This window comes from Abramis brama, assembly GCF_963993115.1.
Source record: "Abramis brama genome assembly, chromosome: 19".
Classification (NCBI taxonomy): Eukaryota; Metazoa; Chordata; class Actinopteri; order Cypriniformes; family Leuciscidae; genus Abramis; species Abramis brama.
In genome coordinates, this window is record NC_139981.1 from 5,010,451 (window position 1) to 5,025,282 (window position 14,832).

Below are 14,832 nucleotides of genomic sequence, written 5' to 3' on the forward strand. Positions count from 1 at the left end.
CATGACCTAACGCACGATTTGTTTTTTCATCATGAATAAGGGCAAGGGTGACGGTGAGCGCTCTCTGGAATTATAATTAGCTCAAACACGCCACCTATCGGTCACCGGCGGCAGCGCGCTTCAGTTCAAAAAGTGTCCGCACCATCAGTGACGACAGACACGGAGAAACTGGTGGAAGGGGAGATGGAGTAGAAAGCGGGAGGAGGAGAGAGGGGAATAAAGAGGAGGGGTGGCAGAGACATTGTGATTTTTTTTCTCCCTCTTTCTTATTTAATTGGTCCTCCGGGATCCGGGGCGAGTCCTCCGTTCGCAGCTGCGCAGCTTTAATTGGCTGGAGATTCCACCAAAATACTATTGGAAAAAGCCGAGAGTTTATACAGTTTAGATCCCGGTCCCTTCTGATAAACCCACTCATTACCGAGACCAGAGCTGGACAAGCTTCACCCAGAGTCTCTCCAGAAGCCAGTTCAGAGACCAGACGCGCATCACTCAGAGATCTGTGCGCGCATCTCCACACTGACGCGCAAAGACGCACAACCTCTCCATCCGCCTCACTCTTGAGAGAGCCATCGAGGAGCACACATCTGATAGGAGAACATCACAGGACAAGAGTTTCAGTCAGTCACTCTGAGAGATCGCATCGCATCGGACTGCTGCTTTCCACGAAGACGCCCTCGGATATGTGGATGCGCGCTGGCATCCAGAGTTTCACATCAGTTTAAGTTGTCTGGAAAGAATGTGTTGGAATTTTGTCCTTATTTTCTGGACGGAGAGACATCGTTGCGCTCCTGCTGAACACGCAACAAACTAAACACCTGGAACTCCAGTGCTCTGCTGAAAGAAAGTCCTTCTTTTCTAAGGGAATTATTTCGAAAGGAATTGATCTACAGGCTGAACACGCACAGAGAAAGGTAAGCGGTACTTTATATCTTATTCTTAAAAGAGTGCTTGAAACTGTCTAAATGTGCGTGCTCGTGAACGCTCAATGTCCACACCCAATGTTATGCATAGGTTACAGTAGAAATGTTTTGAGAGGTATTCTAAAATGCGCTTTATGTGGTAACATCTAAATGAACAGTTTATTTAAATTAAAAAAACACAAGTCACACCAATGAAAGTCATTTGGACGTTTTAGGAATTAGGAAGTAGCTGCACATTCTCACTTTTATAGTGAGTACTACAAACAAGAGAAAACTTTTTTGTTTATTTTTTACTAATGTGTGTGTGTGTGTGTGTGTTTGTGTGTGTGATTTTAAAGGGATACTTCATCCGAAAATGAAAATGATCATTTACTCACCCTCATGTTGTTCCAAACCTGTACGAGTTTCTTTCTTCTGTTGAACACGAAAGAAGATATTTTGAAGAATGTCAGTAACCAGACAGTTGATGGACCCCAGTTATTTCCATAGTATTTTTTTTTTCATTTAAATTCAATTCACATTTATTTCTATAGCGCTTTTCACAATAGATATGTTTCAAAGCAGCTTTACAGAAAATGCATGTTTACATTACAATTTAGAGTGATCTGTTTTCAGAAATGTATATATACAAATCATTGTATCTGAAGTCATCTGAAGTCTGAGCAAGACGCTGGATCCAAACTAGAACTGAGAAAATCCCGAGATAAAATGGAAAAGCAAATGGAAAATAATTAGAGTAGCTGCAGTTCATGCAAAGATAATAATGTGCATTTGGTCTGATATAACTGGAGTAGAAGGTTATGAGATGCATTATGTGAATGCTTGGCTAAAGAGATGTGTCTTTAATCTAGATTTTAACTGGGAGAGTGAGTCTGAGCCCCGGACATTATCAGGAAGGCTATTCCAGAGTGTAGAAGCCAAATGTGAAAACGCTCTCCCTCCTTTAGTGGACTTTGTTATCCAATGTACTACCAGAAGCCCTGAGTTTTGTGATCTTAAAGAGCGTGATGGATTATAGGGCGAAGATCAGTTAAATACACAAGAGCTTAACCATTTAGGGTCTTATAGGTCAGTAGCAATACTTTGTGATTGACACGGAACTTAATGGGGAACCAGTGTAGAGATGTTAAAACTGGTGTTATATTATTTCCTTCTATGGAAGTCAATGGGGTCCATCAACTGTCTGGTTACCAACATCCTTCAATGGGGGGGTTACTATAGCAACAGCATGCTGCTCGAGGAGGACTTTCTTTTAGGATAAGAATGGGACTGTAGATGGACAAAACAGCAGTAGCCCTGCTTTAATCAACTGGCAGATATATCCTCCTGGGTCCCAGGAATAGACTTTTGTCCACTAGTGGACATTATATTTGAGTGAATTTTTCTGACACCCTACATGTCAGTTTTAAGCCTGGGTGTCCTGTAAAGAGCACATTCAGGGCTTTTCAGAGATGCCAAATGTTTGGAGGTTTCACAATGACAACAACTTCTCCATGGTCTTTAAAAAGTACTGAATAATCAAATATATTATGGAAATATGATACTATTTTATTTTCAATTTGTTTGTCAAATCAACAGCTCATAATGTTAATAATTATTAGATATTATTATAAAAATGTTGCCAATTATTACTCCCATTATTACACTTCTTTTTTCCATTACATGTGGCCCCAAGAACACATTAATATGCAAATTAGATACATTGTATTAAATGGGACTATGGCCATTTTACCCACATATTGCATAAAGTAAAATGTTAGATCAATTAATTCCATTATATCTTTCATACAAAGTTATCTACTAATTGATGGGTGAATGAAAAAAAAAAATCCCATTGTTTTTGCCTATACATGTCATTTCACGTCTTTTTATTTTTTAAACAACTGAGTCCTGATGTCCACTACAATGGACATAGCATAACATATGAATAAAATATCTTTAAAAAAAGTTTTTAAATTAGTTTCTTATGCTCTAAACAATATAATGACATGAAAAAAATACTAAACATTTTTTTTCTGGGATATCGCAGATATCTTTAGTGCATGTCGTTTATGTCAGTGTGTACTCAAGTTGTAGCCTACTTGCTCATACTTGTGAATAGTGCAGTATTTTGTGTTAAAGGATGTCTGTGAAGATTTTTGGTTGAGATTCGGTAATTTTGTGAAATATGTGTGATATGTAGCTACGTCTATAAAAAGTACTAAAAAATGGAAGTATTTATTTTAGTCGGTGATCCTATCCGGAAAGTTCTAAGTAGCATGCTGGCACAGCCTGGCTTTCCAGGAGAAAGTTGAATCGCATGCATTTGGATACTTGTGCATGTCTTCCTTGGTCTGACCAACGTCATACTGAATTCCGGCCAGGTTTAATAAGTCATGTATTTGATCGTTCTTAACCACCCACCAATTTCCGAAATAACCCATGATTGCAGCATTCAATCCCATCAAACAATAGCACAGTTTCTGTAATCTGCAGATAATCCAAGGTTTGGCAAATGAATTGTCTCTTCTTAACCCCCATGCATGCATGCACTGGAACAATGCAGGGATAAAAATACTTCAACTGGTGAATAATGTTTTGTTAGGCTACTTTAATCTCTGATGATGATGATGATGATGGTATGATTCATTTCAATGCTGAGCTCGTGCTGTGTTGTCCTGTGCAGTGATTGTGCACTTTTTTCTGGTTTTCCCCGCAGGTAATGAGGGATCGCACCTGAAGATGGAGCTTTTCTGGATTTTATTCTTTTCAGTACTCCACCGGTACGTGCAAACGCAAGGAGTTTACGGTAAGGACTTTACTGAGAAAATGCGACTTTATAATGTTACGGTTAGGATTTGTGTTCGGTTGGGTTAGTCTCGCTTCACAACACATGTTACCAGTAGTTGCAGGTCATCCTGATGGGTATTTCCTGCATGACAAGATTGTGCTAGCCATGTTTTCAGCACATTTATTGCACTGAACATCCCAACACTGCCTGATGAGATGTGCAACGCCTGTTGTAATTTTAAAGATGACAGACTATAATAGTGGTAGCAGGTCATCGCCAGCAGGAATTTGAACACAAACTCAACGACACTGTCTAATTAGATCATTATCAAGTCAGATAAATACTTCATGATTATAATAAGAATGTAGAAATCTTTAGAAAGATTCATCAAAGTGTCTTGTTACATCACAGGATTTTGATCATTTTAGACAATCGTGGTTCACGGATTTTCTCCATTTACTTTACTGCAAGGTTGCGTCTGCAGTATTTTGTCTCTGGGATGACACTCTTTCACCCCGGTGCTTGACAAAAATGATTTCTTCTTTGCATAATGAATCTTTTTATATTGGTGTACCCTCCGCATTTACTGCACTTACTGTCATTTTTTGAGAGCTCAATTAAGTGTGCGCTGAGAGAGAAACACTTGTCTCAGTTTGTCATATCGAGGGAACATTTTAGAGCCTCTAGAACATTAGGCCACACAAAAAAGAGGTTATTTGTTGTTTGAGGAATTAAATCTGGTTATGTGAATACCAAGTTGGTGTTGTGGTGAATTGTAAAGATTCACTCTCTGTAGGATCGTAATCATATTTGTGGCATCATGTCTTTACTACACTAAAAATGGATGAAGACATCGCGTTTTGCTGGAATTCAGTAATCTGCATTGTATTACACTGATATTTCTAGCTTTGCGTAAAAGCAGTTTTAGTTTTAGTTGCATATACTTCAACAATAAAAAATGCAAATGGGATATTTGCCTTTACTTGCATATTGCTCTCCTGCTAGTCTACTAAGAGAAGTCAGAATATGTTTTTTTAGTAAACTTTGGGATGAGTTGAAATTATTTGCTTGTATTTATCCCAGAATAATGAATAGGACTTTAAGTTAATAATACTTTAAGTCCTCTAAAAGTCTGTGGCTGAATAAAACCTGATGATGTCTTTCTCCCACACTTCTTATCTTCTCATCTCATAACGCACACACCGTCTCACCTAACTTTTAAAATGAATGTCATGCCACTCATTTCTACCCCAATCATTGTAAGACAATGTTGACTGACCTTTTTAGTCTTTATTACTTTTAGTCATGCGAGTGCGGCAAGTTAAATTTTGTTGTGAAGGCCTCCTAGCTGTGAGCGGAGTAAGATACGCCTTTATGGTGTGAGAGAGAATGCCAGCTCAGTTAATTAAGGGCGGCAAAGCCCCAGAGTGAGAGAGACTTCACTCTCACTCCTTCACACTTTATGTCTTTATGCTATGGGGCTGTTAACTCTCTCTGATCGTGACTTTAATCCATGTTAAAGGGGTGGTATAATGCCCTTTTCACAAGATGTAAAATAAATCTCTGATGTTCCCTGAGTGTTTATTTGAAGTTTTAGCTCAAAATACCCCACAGATATTTTTATATAGCATGTTAAAGTTGTCACTTTTTGAGGGTGAACAAAAACGCACCGTTTTGTGTCTGTTCCTTTAAATGCAAATGAGCTGCTGCTCCCGGTAGAGAGGGCGGAGTGTCCAGCTTGTGTCCTTTTACCTCACACAGACATGCACTGAAAATTTCAAAAACTTTTAGCCTTTTATGCTCAAACCGGAGTCAGACAAAGATGGAGAGACTCAAGAAGAAGTGACAACATGTAGAATGCAACAGGACGTTTCTGAATGGTTAGTTGGTGAATTTATGTAGCTTATGTGTAGTTATCTTCTAGTCATTCATTAGCATATTCTGTCTTGATAATCTATAAATCATGTTCCGGGGGCGGGGTTTATTGATGATTATTATGAGATAGTAATGATTTCATTACTATCTCATCAGACTATCTCTCTGACTCTCTCACTGTTTTTCCCCATGGCCTGTCATGCACCGTCTCTCTTTTCTCACTCTGCTCACTCTTTTCATCTTCCTCTTCCCATACTGTTTCTCTACAGTTCTCCATCTCTGATTCTGCTTGTTCACTGTATATATATTTTTTGATGTGTATGTGTTTGTCACTCTGTTAAAATTCGATTAACCTGTGGGTTAGTATGTTTTCCCAATGGCGACTGCAGTTTTATTTTAGCTCTAGCAGCCGATGGCGTGTATGTGTCAGGGAAAGGGGATCGATGGAGATCCGCCCTGAAGTCAAATTTTATGACACTGAACAACTCCGAGCGACTCCGAGGGTATTTTCATCTGCTTTATGTCTGGATATAGGTCAGCAAAGAGAATGCTGACTTAGACACACATAAGTGTGTGTTAATGTGTGCAGTGTGAATGGACAGAAGGTGATGTGTGCCTGTCCACAGGCGGACATGACAAAGAGTTTGTGCAAGTGAACAGTTGGCGCGTGTTGACTAATGCATGAGAATCTGGGCAGGGGGAAAAAATACCATCAAAGTCTATCCAAAAAGACTATGGGCATTTCATACTATTCTGCACTGTCAGAAGAAATTGCAAAAATGGTAACTCTAGGGGTTTAACAGCTTTTGACAGGGGCAGTACCTCAAAGGTACAACTTTGTGCCTTAGCTCCCCCTAAGGTTGCAAATTAGTACCTTAAGTATTCATGTTAGTGCTTCAAGTTTGCATATTATTACCAGTGTCAGGCTAAAAGTACAGTAGTTACGGTTACATGGACACCATTTGTTTCAGTCGGAATGATTTCCTGATTTCATTTAATGAATCTGAACAAAGTGTTTATATGAACGCTAAATAACGTGATCAGGTTGATGTGCGTGTTTATATGTCACAAGCTTTAAAATTGCACATTTTTTGACATGTATGCGCACACTACACGGATATACAGAGTTTGCCGCTGTTGTTGCATACTAACCATCCTCCTTTTCTTTGTTTTAAAAAGCAGACTCAATATTTATCCATTTCGGGTCCTAATGGAGACATCGAGCACATGAAGCTTATATTTATCAAGCAGTTAAAACTTTGACTGGGCTACTAGTCGATTACAGTCTGATTATTTGGGCCCTTGTAAACGCAGCTACTGTTTGCATTTTTTTTTTTTTTTTCTGACAGTGTGGGTTATATCCTGTTTTTTGGGGTAATATTTAGTATTTTTAAGTAAATAAAGGTTGTTATTAAGACTGTTAAGATTTTATTTATTCATTTATTTTTGCATTGCATTGTGGCATTAATTTGCACTCTTTTTTTATTTTTATTACAACATCTAATAAAGCATGTACAGTACATGGCCCATAAGGCACACAATATCTTGTTTTGTACACAAGAGAGCATGACAAGAAGAATAAAGAAAAAAATAAAATAAATGAATAGAATAAATTAAGAAAAGTAAAACAAATAAATTAAAATAAAATCATGAACAACTGTACACAGAACAACAGCATTGGACAGGATCATAACACAAAAAGAAAGACAAAGTATCAATCAGCCAACCCAGCCAAAGTCAATCATAATACAGAAAAACGTGCTCAAAAAAAGTTCCCCCACATCTTTCTTTCTTTCTTTCTTTCTTTCTTTCTTTCTTTCTTTCTTTCTTTCTTTCTTTCTTTCTTTCTTTCTTTCTTTCTTTCTTTCTTTCATTATGAGAGTGCAGATGTCTGGAACGGCATAATTCAACATAAAAACTGAATTCTCTAACCCAAGGCCTCTCTCCCAGACCAGCTCTTGTGTTCAATAATACAACACAACTCCTCTCAGTCATCTTGTACATGTGTTTGAAGTGTAAAAATCTTTTTTTGTGGTTGAGAAAAAAATAATAAAAAAAATCAGTTTCAGGCAGTGAGAAACTGGCAGGTATTTGTTCAGGAAGTGATCTGGTGAAAAGGTCATGAAATGAGACAGGAGTATAGATGGAGAGTGCTCTTTGTAAGACTGGTGTAATAGCATTCTCCTGGCCATGGGTATCATGTATTACGTCTGTCAAAGTTAATTAAATATGTTAAATGGCAGTTTGGTTCAGGGAATCCAGTATAGAGCAGGAATGCATCTCCACCTCACAGCTTTACCCTGTAGTTGGTGTGAGGACAGAAAGCAGGTTTGAGATGGATATGGCTGCTGTCTGTCAGTCAGAAACTGTCCTGTAATCCCCGTTTATCAGAAAACTCCAGAAAGAGAAACTGGAGTCTGTCATTCATAGGATTCCTTGCCTTTCCATTCAGCCTGCCATCCATTATCTCCTGGGGCCGGATTGACGAAACATTCTTAAGAATACAGTTCTTCTTAACTGCCAATGTTCTAACTTAAGAAAAAAGATAAGAACATTTTGTATTCACAAAAAACTTTACTTAAAGGGATAGTTCACCCAAAAATAGAAATTTTCCCATGATTTACTCACCCTCAAGCCATCAACACAATCGGAGGTATATTAAAACATATACGGTAATTGCTCTTCCAAGTTTTATAATGGCAGTGAATGGCTGTTCTGATTTTGAAGCAGGGGCGTGTCTAGAGGGGTGCCCCCCCCCCCCCCCCCCCACCGGAATATGATTGGCCCCCTCTGGTGCCCCCCCAACACCATTGGGCTAGACTTACTGTCAACCTGACAATGCTCAATGCCATTGGATCAGAGCGCTGTCAATCACTGCTTGATTTGCGATTCGCAAAGTGGAATCACAGGTCCGTGTTTTTCAAACAGTAGGAGAGACACCTCGACACGTCACTGTTTATGGTATATACACACTCAATTACAGTATATGTTTTGAAATATCGCACCATATGTTAGTCTGATTACTTTCATGTGTGAAGCTATTGTATGTCGCCAGCAACGTTAGATTACTAACGTAACTTCGGCAGACTACTGAATAGAGATGTTTTATCAGTGTTGTTCAGCAACAGCGCACACCACCACATAAATACAAAATAGATAAATATTACTTTATCTGTTGTTTTAAAGAATAAAGGCACAATACTCTTTTTCCAAAAAAGCCGTGGTCAACATTAAAATGTGAGAACTAACACCATACATGCAACTCTGTGTAATTTAGATACTTCATGGGTTTTTGTTTATTTTTAGGCAGAATTTAGTGGGGGAAAACATTGAGAATGAAAAGAGTCAGAGACAACAACAGGACATCCAATGTTTCTTTTATAAGAAACCATGTCAGAGACAGATTTCATGCAGAGAACGTCCCCCCCCCCCCACACTCAATGTTTGTGTTGAGAATAAAGCATGTTAAATGACTAATTAATGCCTATGTGATGTTTTTTATTTATTAGAACAAAACTGTGTTGTCCAATCCATGCAAAATACAAAATGATTTTCAGGCTCTTGTGCAGTGCCACATTTAATACCATCTATATTAGGGCACTGATGGGCATTGCAAAGATGCCCCCCCTGTGTCCCTCCGTTTATAAAATCCTGGAATCACCCCTGGTTTGAAGTCCAAAAAAGTGCATCCATCCATCATAAAAGTAATTCATACAACTCTAGGGGGTTAATAAAGGCATTCTGAAGCAAAGTGATGTGTTTGTGTAAGAAAAATATCCATATTTAAAACTTTATCGACTAAAATAACAAGCTTCCGCCAGACGGCCTATGCAAGTCGACTTGCGCCATAAGAGATGACGTGATGTATGCGAAAATAGTCTGCACGCTTATTATGATATCTGGTCATCTGCAGGCAGTGCAAAAAGACAAGTTTTGTGTCTTTTGTGTCTTTCGTGTTAGGAAATATTTGAGAAGTACTTAAGAATTGTTCAAGAATTGCACTGAGGAACATTCTTATGAACTTCTCTTGAATAAGAAGATTTTCGTTAATCCGGCCCAAGGTTATTATAGTTTTGCATTTTTAAATAGGTTTTTATTTTAATATCAAATTTCCTATAAATTTCAGTTTAGTTTCATTAATGGTTTTGTTAGTTTTAGTTTTATTTTTTATTTTGTGAACACATTTCAAATGAGTTTTTATTTAGTTTCAGTTTTAGTTTTAGTAATTATAGTTTAGCAGAGTTAACAGAATACTTCCAGTTAAAGACATATCATTTCAGCAAAGTTTAATGTTTGCAGTTTACAGTTAACTCTTGTGCAAACCTCTTAATAATAAAAATAAAATAATTGTTTGAGACTGAACAAAGAACCGAAAAAATGCAGCTTAAACGTAAAAATTATTCATTCAAATCTTGTTAAACGTGGTGTATAAAAAAACAAAACAATATGTGTATGAGTATTATGATTATTCTTTTATGGTTATTTCTTTGATTAATCCTTTTCAAACATATTATTCTTGTATTTATCCATTTATGATTTTTCTCTATTGTATTTTTTAATATCATATACTCATAGTTATAGGCTACTCATATTCATGTGTTCTGTTCAGACCAGACATTTAATTTACTTCTACTCTGAAAATGTATGTCTATGGGCTAGACATGCTATTTGTTTTTTCAGTTTTTTGTGGTCTCCTGTCTAATATGTGAGGTAGCTATCTTGATTATTATATTTATTCATCTTGTCTCATATTAGATGGTTATCTTACTTGGAATTAAGGTACAGCTGTATTTGCATAAGGTCTAGACATGATGGAAATACTTATTTGGCCATTTCTGATTATAGGGCTGGTTCACACAGAAAGCGTTTTTGCTTTTGCCAGTGGAATGGGGATAAAGCGCAAGGTCTCAAGACACGTCTTTTAAAAGTTGAACTTAACTTGAGTGCTGCGTTTTTAGAACATAGTGTCATGCGTGAGACGCAGCAAAATATGCGAGCACAACGGTCATACATGTCCGTGTAGAGCGTGTTTGCATTGAAAAATAAAGTATGCCTAGTGCAGCCAGTGGAATGGAAAAAACTAGATTTTTTCGATTATTTATTTTTGCTAATTATTATTTTATTTCAGTTCGTTTTTCAGTAACTGTTGTTAGCTTAGTTTAGTTTTAGTTTTTCACTTATGTTGAAATCATCAGAGAATTTATTTTACTGTATTTCTGATCAAATAAATGCGTTGGTGAGCATAAAGAGACTTCTTTTAAAAACATTTAAATATCTTACAGATCCCAAACTCATGAACGGCAGTGTATCTAAATTGTATTTTGAAGAATATTTCTGAAATGGCTGTTTCAACATTGCCAGGGCAGATTAAATACATTAATTAATAGAATAAATGCATAATAAGATTAAATGGCAAGAGTCTTCATGGGGAGTAATTAGAGTAAAATTTTCAGTAAAATAAGTAGCAGTGGCGAATTTTTTTCTGTCTGATCTATTTTCATGTAATTTTTGCAGTATTTTTGCAGTAGACTTGATTAACTTTACCTTTACTCCATTATAGCGTAACATAAATCCCCACTGTATCAGCTGCTCATATCAGGTTCTGGCATCATAAGGTGCATTTAACCCACATTTCTCTCCTTGTAGATCTTTGTTGATATACATATAAAATAGTTTTGGCCAGCTGGACTCAGGTAGCTCTGATAAACCTGAAGAAAGCTATCGATTAGCATTGCTGTTCATCTCCAAACCACTTGCTCAGCTGGTGAAGAAAAAGACAGAAGTTTGTGACCTGATGTTGCTGCCATCTTTGCTCGCTTTCCATGCTAGTTCAGTTTTGTGAATATAAATCCTTAATAATTCTTTTGCAGTTTACTTGTTGCTTTTATGTTATTTATTCAGAATGCACAACAATTTTTGAATGGCTGTCAGTAGAAAAATTCATCTTGGCCCACATAATGGCTGACACATGTACAGGGACCGCTTCACACGAATGGCTTTTTGCTAGGAATCTAGAGGAATCTTCTGGAATTTGCCTGGTTTCGAGCGTGCTGCCTGGAAGAAAGAGTTGTCGGCCCACAGCTTCTCCTTTTCTCTTTCTGTCTGTGTGTCCCTCAGTCTTTCAGAGCAGCATCGTTCTTCTATAATCTGTTTGTTCTTGCTGTTGTCTGTCAGTGCTTCTTCCTCAGACGTTTCTCGCCTTCAGCTCACATGTTCCTCACCTCGATCAGTGATTCTTTACCTAAACTTTTCCTGTACAGTTCACTCACTTGTTTTTAGTTTGCTTCTCGTTCTCTGTGCAAAATAAACATCACCTCCTCCAAACAGCTCTGCATTATTAATGCTTCAGCATCACTACACAGCAGATCTGGGGCGTGCATGTGTGCGCACACACACACACGCACATGCACACACAGAGTGCTGTCAGAAAGGTATGATTAGATGGTCTCCATGTTGTGACTCACACATATCCTCAGGGCCAAAAATGAAAAAATCAATCAGCATATGTCTATTTTTTTCAAGATATCTGAGATATGTAGTCATTGTGGTTCTGGGTACCAATGTGACGGTCAGGTTCTGCTAACTCTTGATAGAGAAGGACATGTTTGAGAGCGACCTGTTGAGTCATGCTGCAAAGTTTCCAATTAAAATGGACCCTATTCTTGACCCTTTCTCACACATGGTTGATCTTATTGTGCTTGATTAAAAAATAATATTTATTGCACAAACATAGTTTATAATATGTCATCAGTGTATTATCTGTCGCAGCTTGTTTGCGTTTTGACAGATGTCACCGAGGCCGCTTAAATTCCAGGTGCCTGAAGTGTTTTAGGAGTGGAGGAGTTCTCTACAGTTGATAAACTCTTGTATGTAGTGCCCACTTTTCACGATCCAGTGAAAGTGAAGTCCTATCCCTCCTTTTTTTCTTGCTGAAAATGTTTTTTTGGTAACACTTTACAATAAGGTTTCATTTGTTAACATTAGTTAATGCATTAACTAATACAAAGCAATACATTTAACCAGCAATGATCAATACATAATGTTAGTTAATAAAAATAAAACTGTTCATAGTTTGTTCATGTTAGTTCACAGTACATTAACTGAAGTTAACAAATACAATAATGCATTAGTAAATGTTGAAATTAACATTAACTAAGATCAATAAATGTTGACGATCACACGTTGATCTGATTGGTTACAAGGTAGTTTGTGACGTCAGAAACACCAGCGATTTCAAACCGCGTTTTTGAGTCTGTCTTTAGATTCACTGCAGTTTTAAAGAGAAAATACTCAACAATGGTGTTGTTGACTTATGAATTTACTCATGTTTTTTCTTTAAGCATATTAAAAACACCACAGATATATAAACAACATATAAAGCTTGATTTTAGCCACAGGGGGACTTGATAGAAAACGAGTTGAATCTTGTATTACATAAAAAAAACCTTGTAAAGCACTGTAAAAACCTCAGAATAAGGCATAACTTATTGATCATATAATTTTTTACAGTGTAGTAGACTGAATGTGAATTAGATTTTTTTTTATTGTGGTGTGAGAAATACTGTCACAGACATTCATTCTTAGTTTCATTATCATGGACTTTTAGTTTGTTTTTCCTACTCTTTAGTTGTCATGGTAACAGAAAGGCTATGATTAGTTTTCAGTTCAGTTGTGTGTCATTAATTACCATTGTTTGCCTTGCTGTGTTTGTTTCACCCGCTATCCGGTCACGTTTACACATAAACGGTTGGTTTTTATTTGTTTATCTTGTTTTGTACCTTCTGAGTGGATTATTAAAGACGTTATACCTGGTCTTTATCTTCATCGTGTTTCCTGCATCTGTTGGTGATACATTGCATTACTACACTGAATCCTACTGGAAAATTTGTGGGGTCTCCAGTGGACCCTTAAAATCATTCCCATCTCACCCCATTAGCGACGGCCTTGCAAAGGTGCACACGTGTGTGTGTTTGTCCTCGGAGGAGAACGCAGGTGTGCCTGATTTTCAAGCTGAACTATTGTTTCTCTCTTTTCTCCTCCTGTTTGTTCTGTTTGAGCTCTTTGTTCACTCATGTCTTCTTGCAGACGTTTGTCAATAAGGCCTGCTCATTGATTACGCATTGTTTGCTGTGATTTGCGCTTGATGAACGAGAGAAAATGAATGCCTGGCTGCGTGCCGAGCTTGTGGCCGTGTGTGTGTTTGTGTGTGACACGCTTCTGCACCTGCTTTGGGCTCAATAGATGAAACACGACACAGATCGTCTCTTCTGAGGAACTCTTCATGATGAAACAGCAGCTCAACAGTGTAAATCCCGGTAAACTCTCTGAACGTTAACTCCGTTCTGAACCAGAGAGATCTGTACAAGATAAAAACCTCACGCTTTTACACCAGAGATAGGAATGAGGAGGAAATGTACACAAGTCGGATCTGCGCTAATCATTTTGGCTGAGAATTATGAATCGGTGGATGTCCCGCTCTGCCTCTTTCCACCCGTCCTGTTTGTCGTATATTTCCACTAGTTCATACTATAGTCTCAGCCTCAAACCGCACACGGTCCCTTCACTGACCTAAGATGCAGACTGCATTAAAAAGTGGCTAAAGCACTAGGAATTTTTCATCTGAACTTTGTAAACACGACTTTGCTCCTGAAAGTTGTGTAAAGCAGTCAGTCAGAGTTGATGCAGTGAGTACTTTGAGGAAGATCTAGTCACTTGATTTGCCAAAGTTTGTCAGGTTAGTGGCCTCAGATCTTTGAGCCTCGGGTCCTTGAAGTCCTTGAAAGTTTGTGAATCTGAAAAAAAAATTAAAAATTAAACGCCCTCGAAAGTTTTTGAAAATAAACATACATAGATACAGGTCCTTGAAAGTGCTTGAATTTATTTTGTGCAAGAAGTTTTCTGGAAAAAAAATCCATATTATTCCCTCTGGTCCGCTAATGTGTTATTTCGCCAGTACTTCGTGGCCTATGCATGCTAGCTTGCTTGATTTACATTAGTTACTCGCATTTACGCGTTACGTTAAGCGTTTCCCGCTTGAGGTACTTTGTGTTGTACGTTGCCATGATGTTCACGCGCGCACGAAACTACTACAATGGTACCTCAGTGTTTCACAGACACACCGTGAAACATTGCAAAAATAGGCTGAAACAATGTAACCTTGCTGTCACTTAAAATGTGTCCCCACATTGGACCTGGAAAGTCCTTGAAAGGTACTTGAATTGGAAGTTAACCAAGGTGTGGGAACCCTGCATTTACATTTAGACTACC

At 37.8% G+C, this 14,832-nt stretch overlaps 1 protein-coding gene across 1 annotated transcript in view; it reads left to right on the forward strand.

The window, feature by feature from the left end:
- The first annotated feature begins 370 nt into the window (after window positions 1-370).
- Window positions 371-14,832, forward strand: part of mdga1 (MAM domain containing glycosylphosphatidylinositol anchor 1) — a 203,208-nt gene continuing 188,746 nt past the window's right edge. Inside the window, exons 1-2 of the mRNA XM_084093329.1 lie at window positions 371-911; window positions 3,619-3,708. Coding sequence (XP_083949455.1) covers window positions 3,642-3,708 — 67 coding nt within the window. The 5' untranslated portion in view covers window positions 371-911; window positions 3,619-3,641. The remainder of the gene's footprint in view (window positions 912-3,618; window positions 3,709-14,832) is intronic.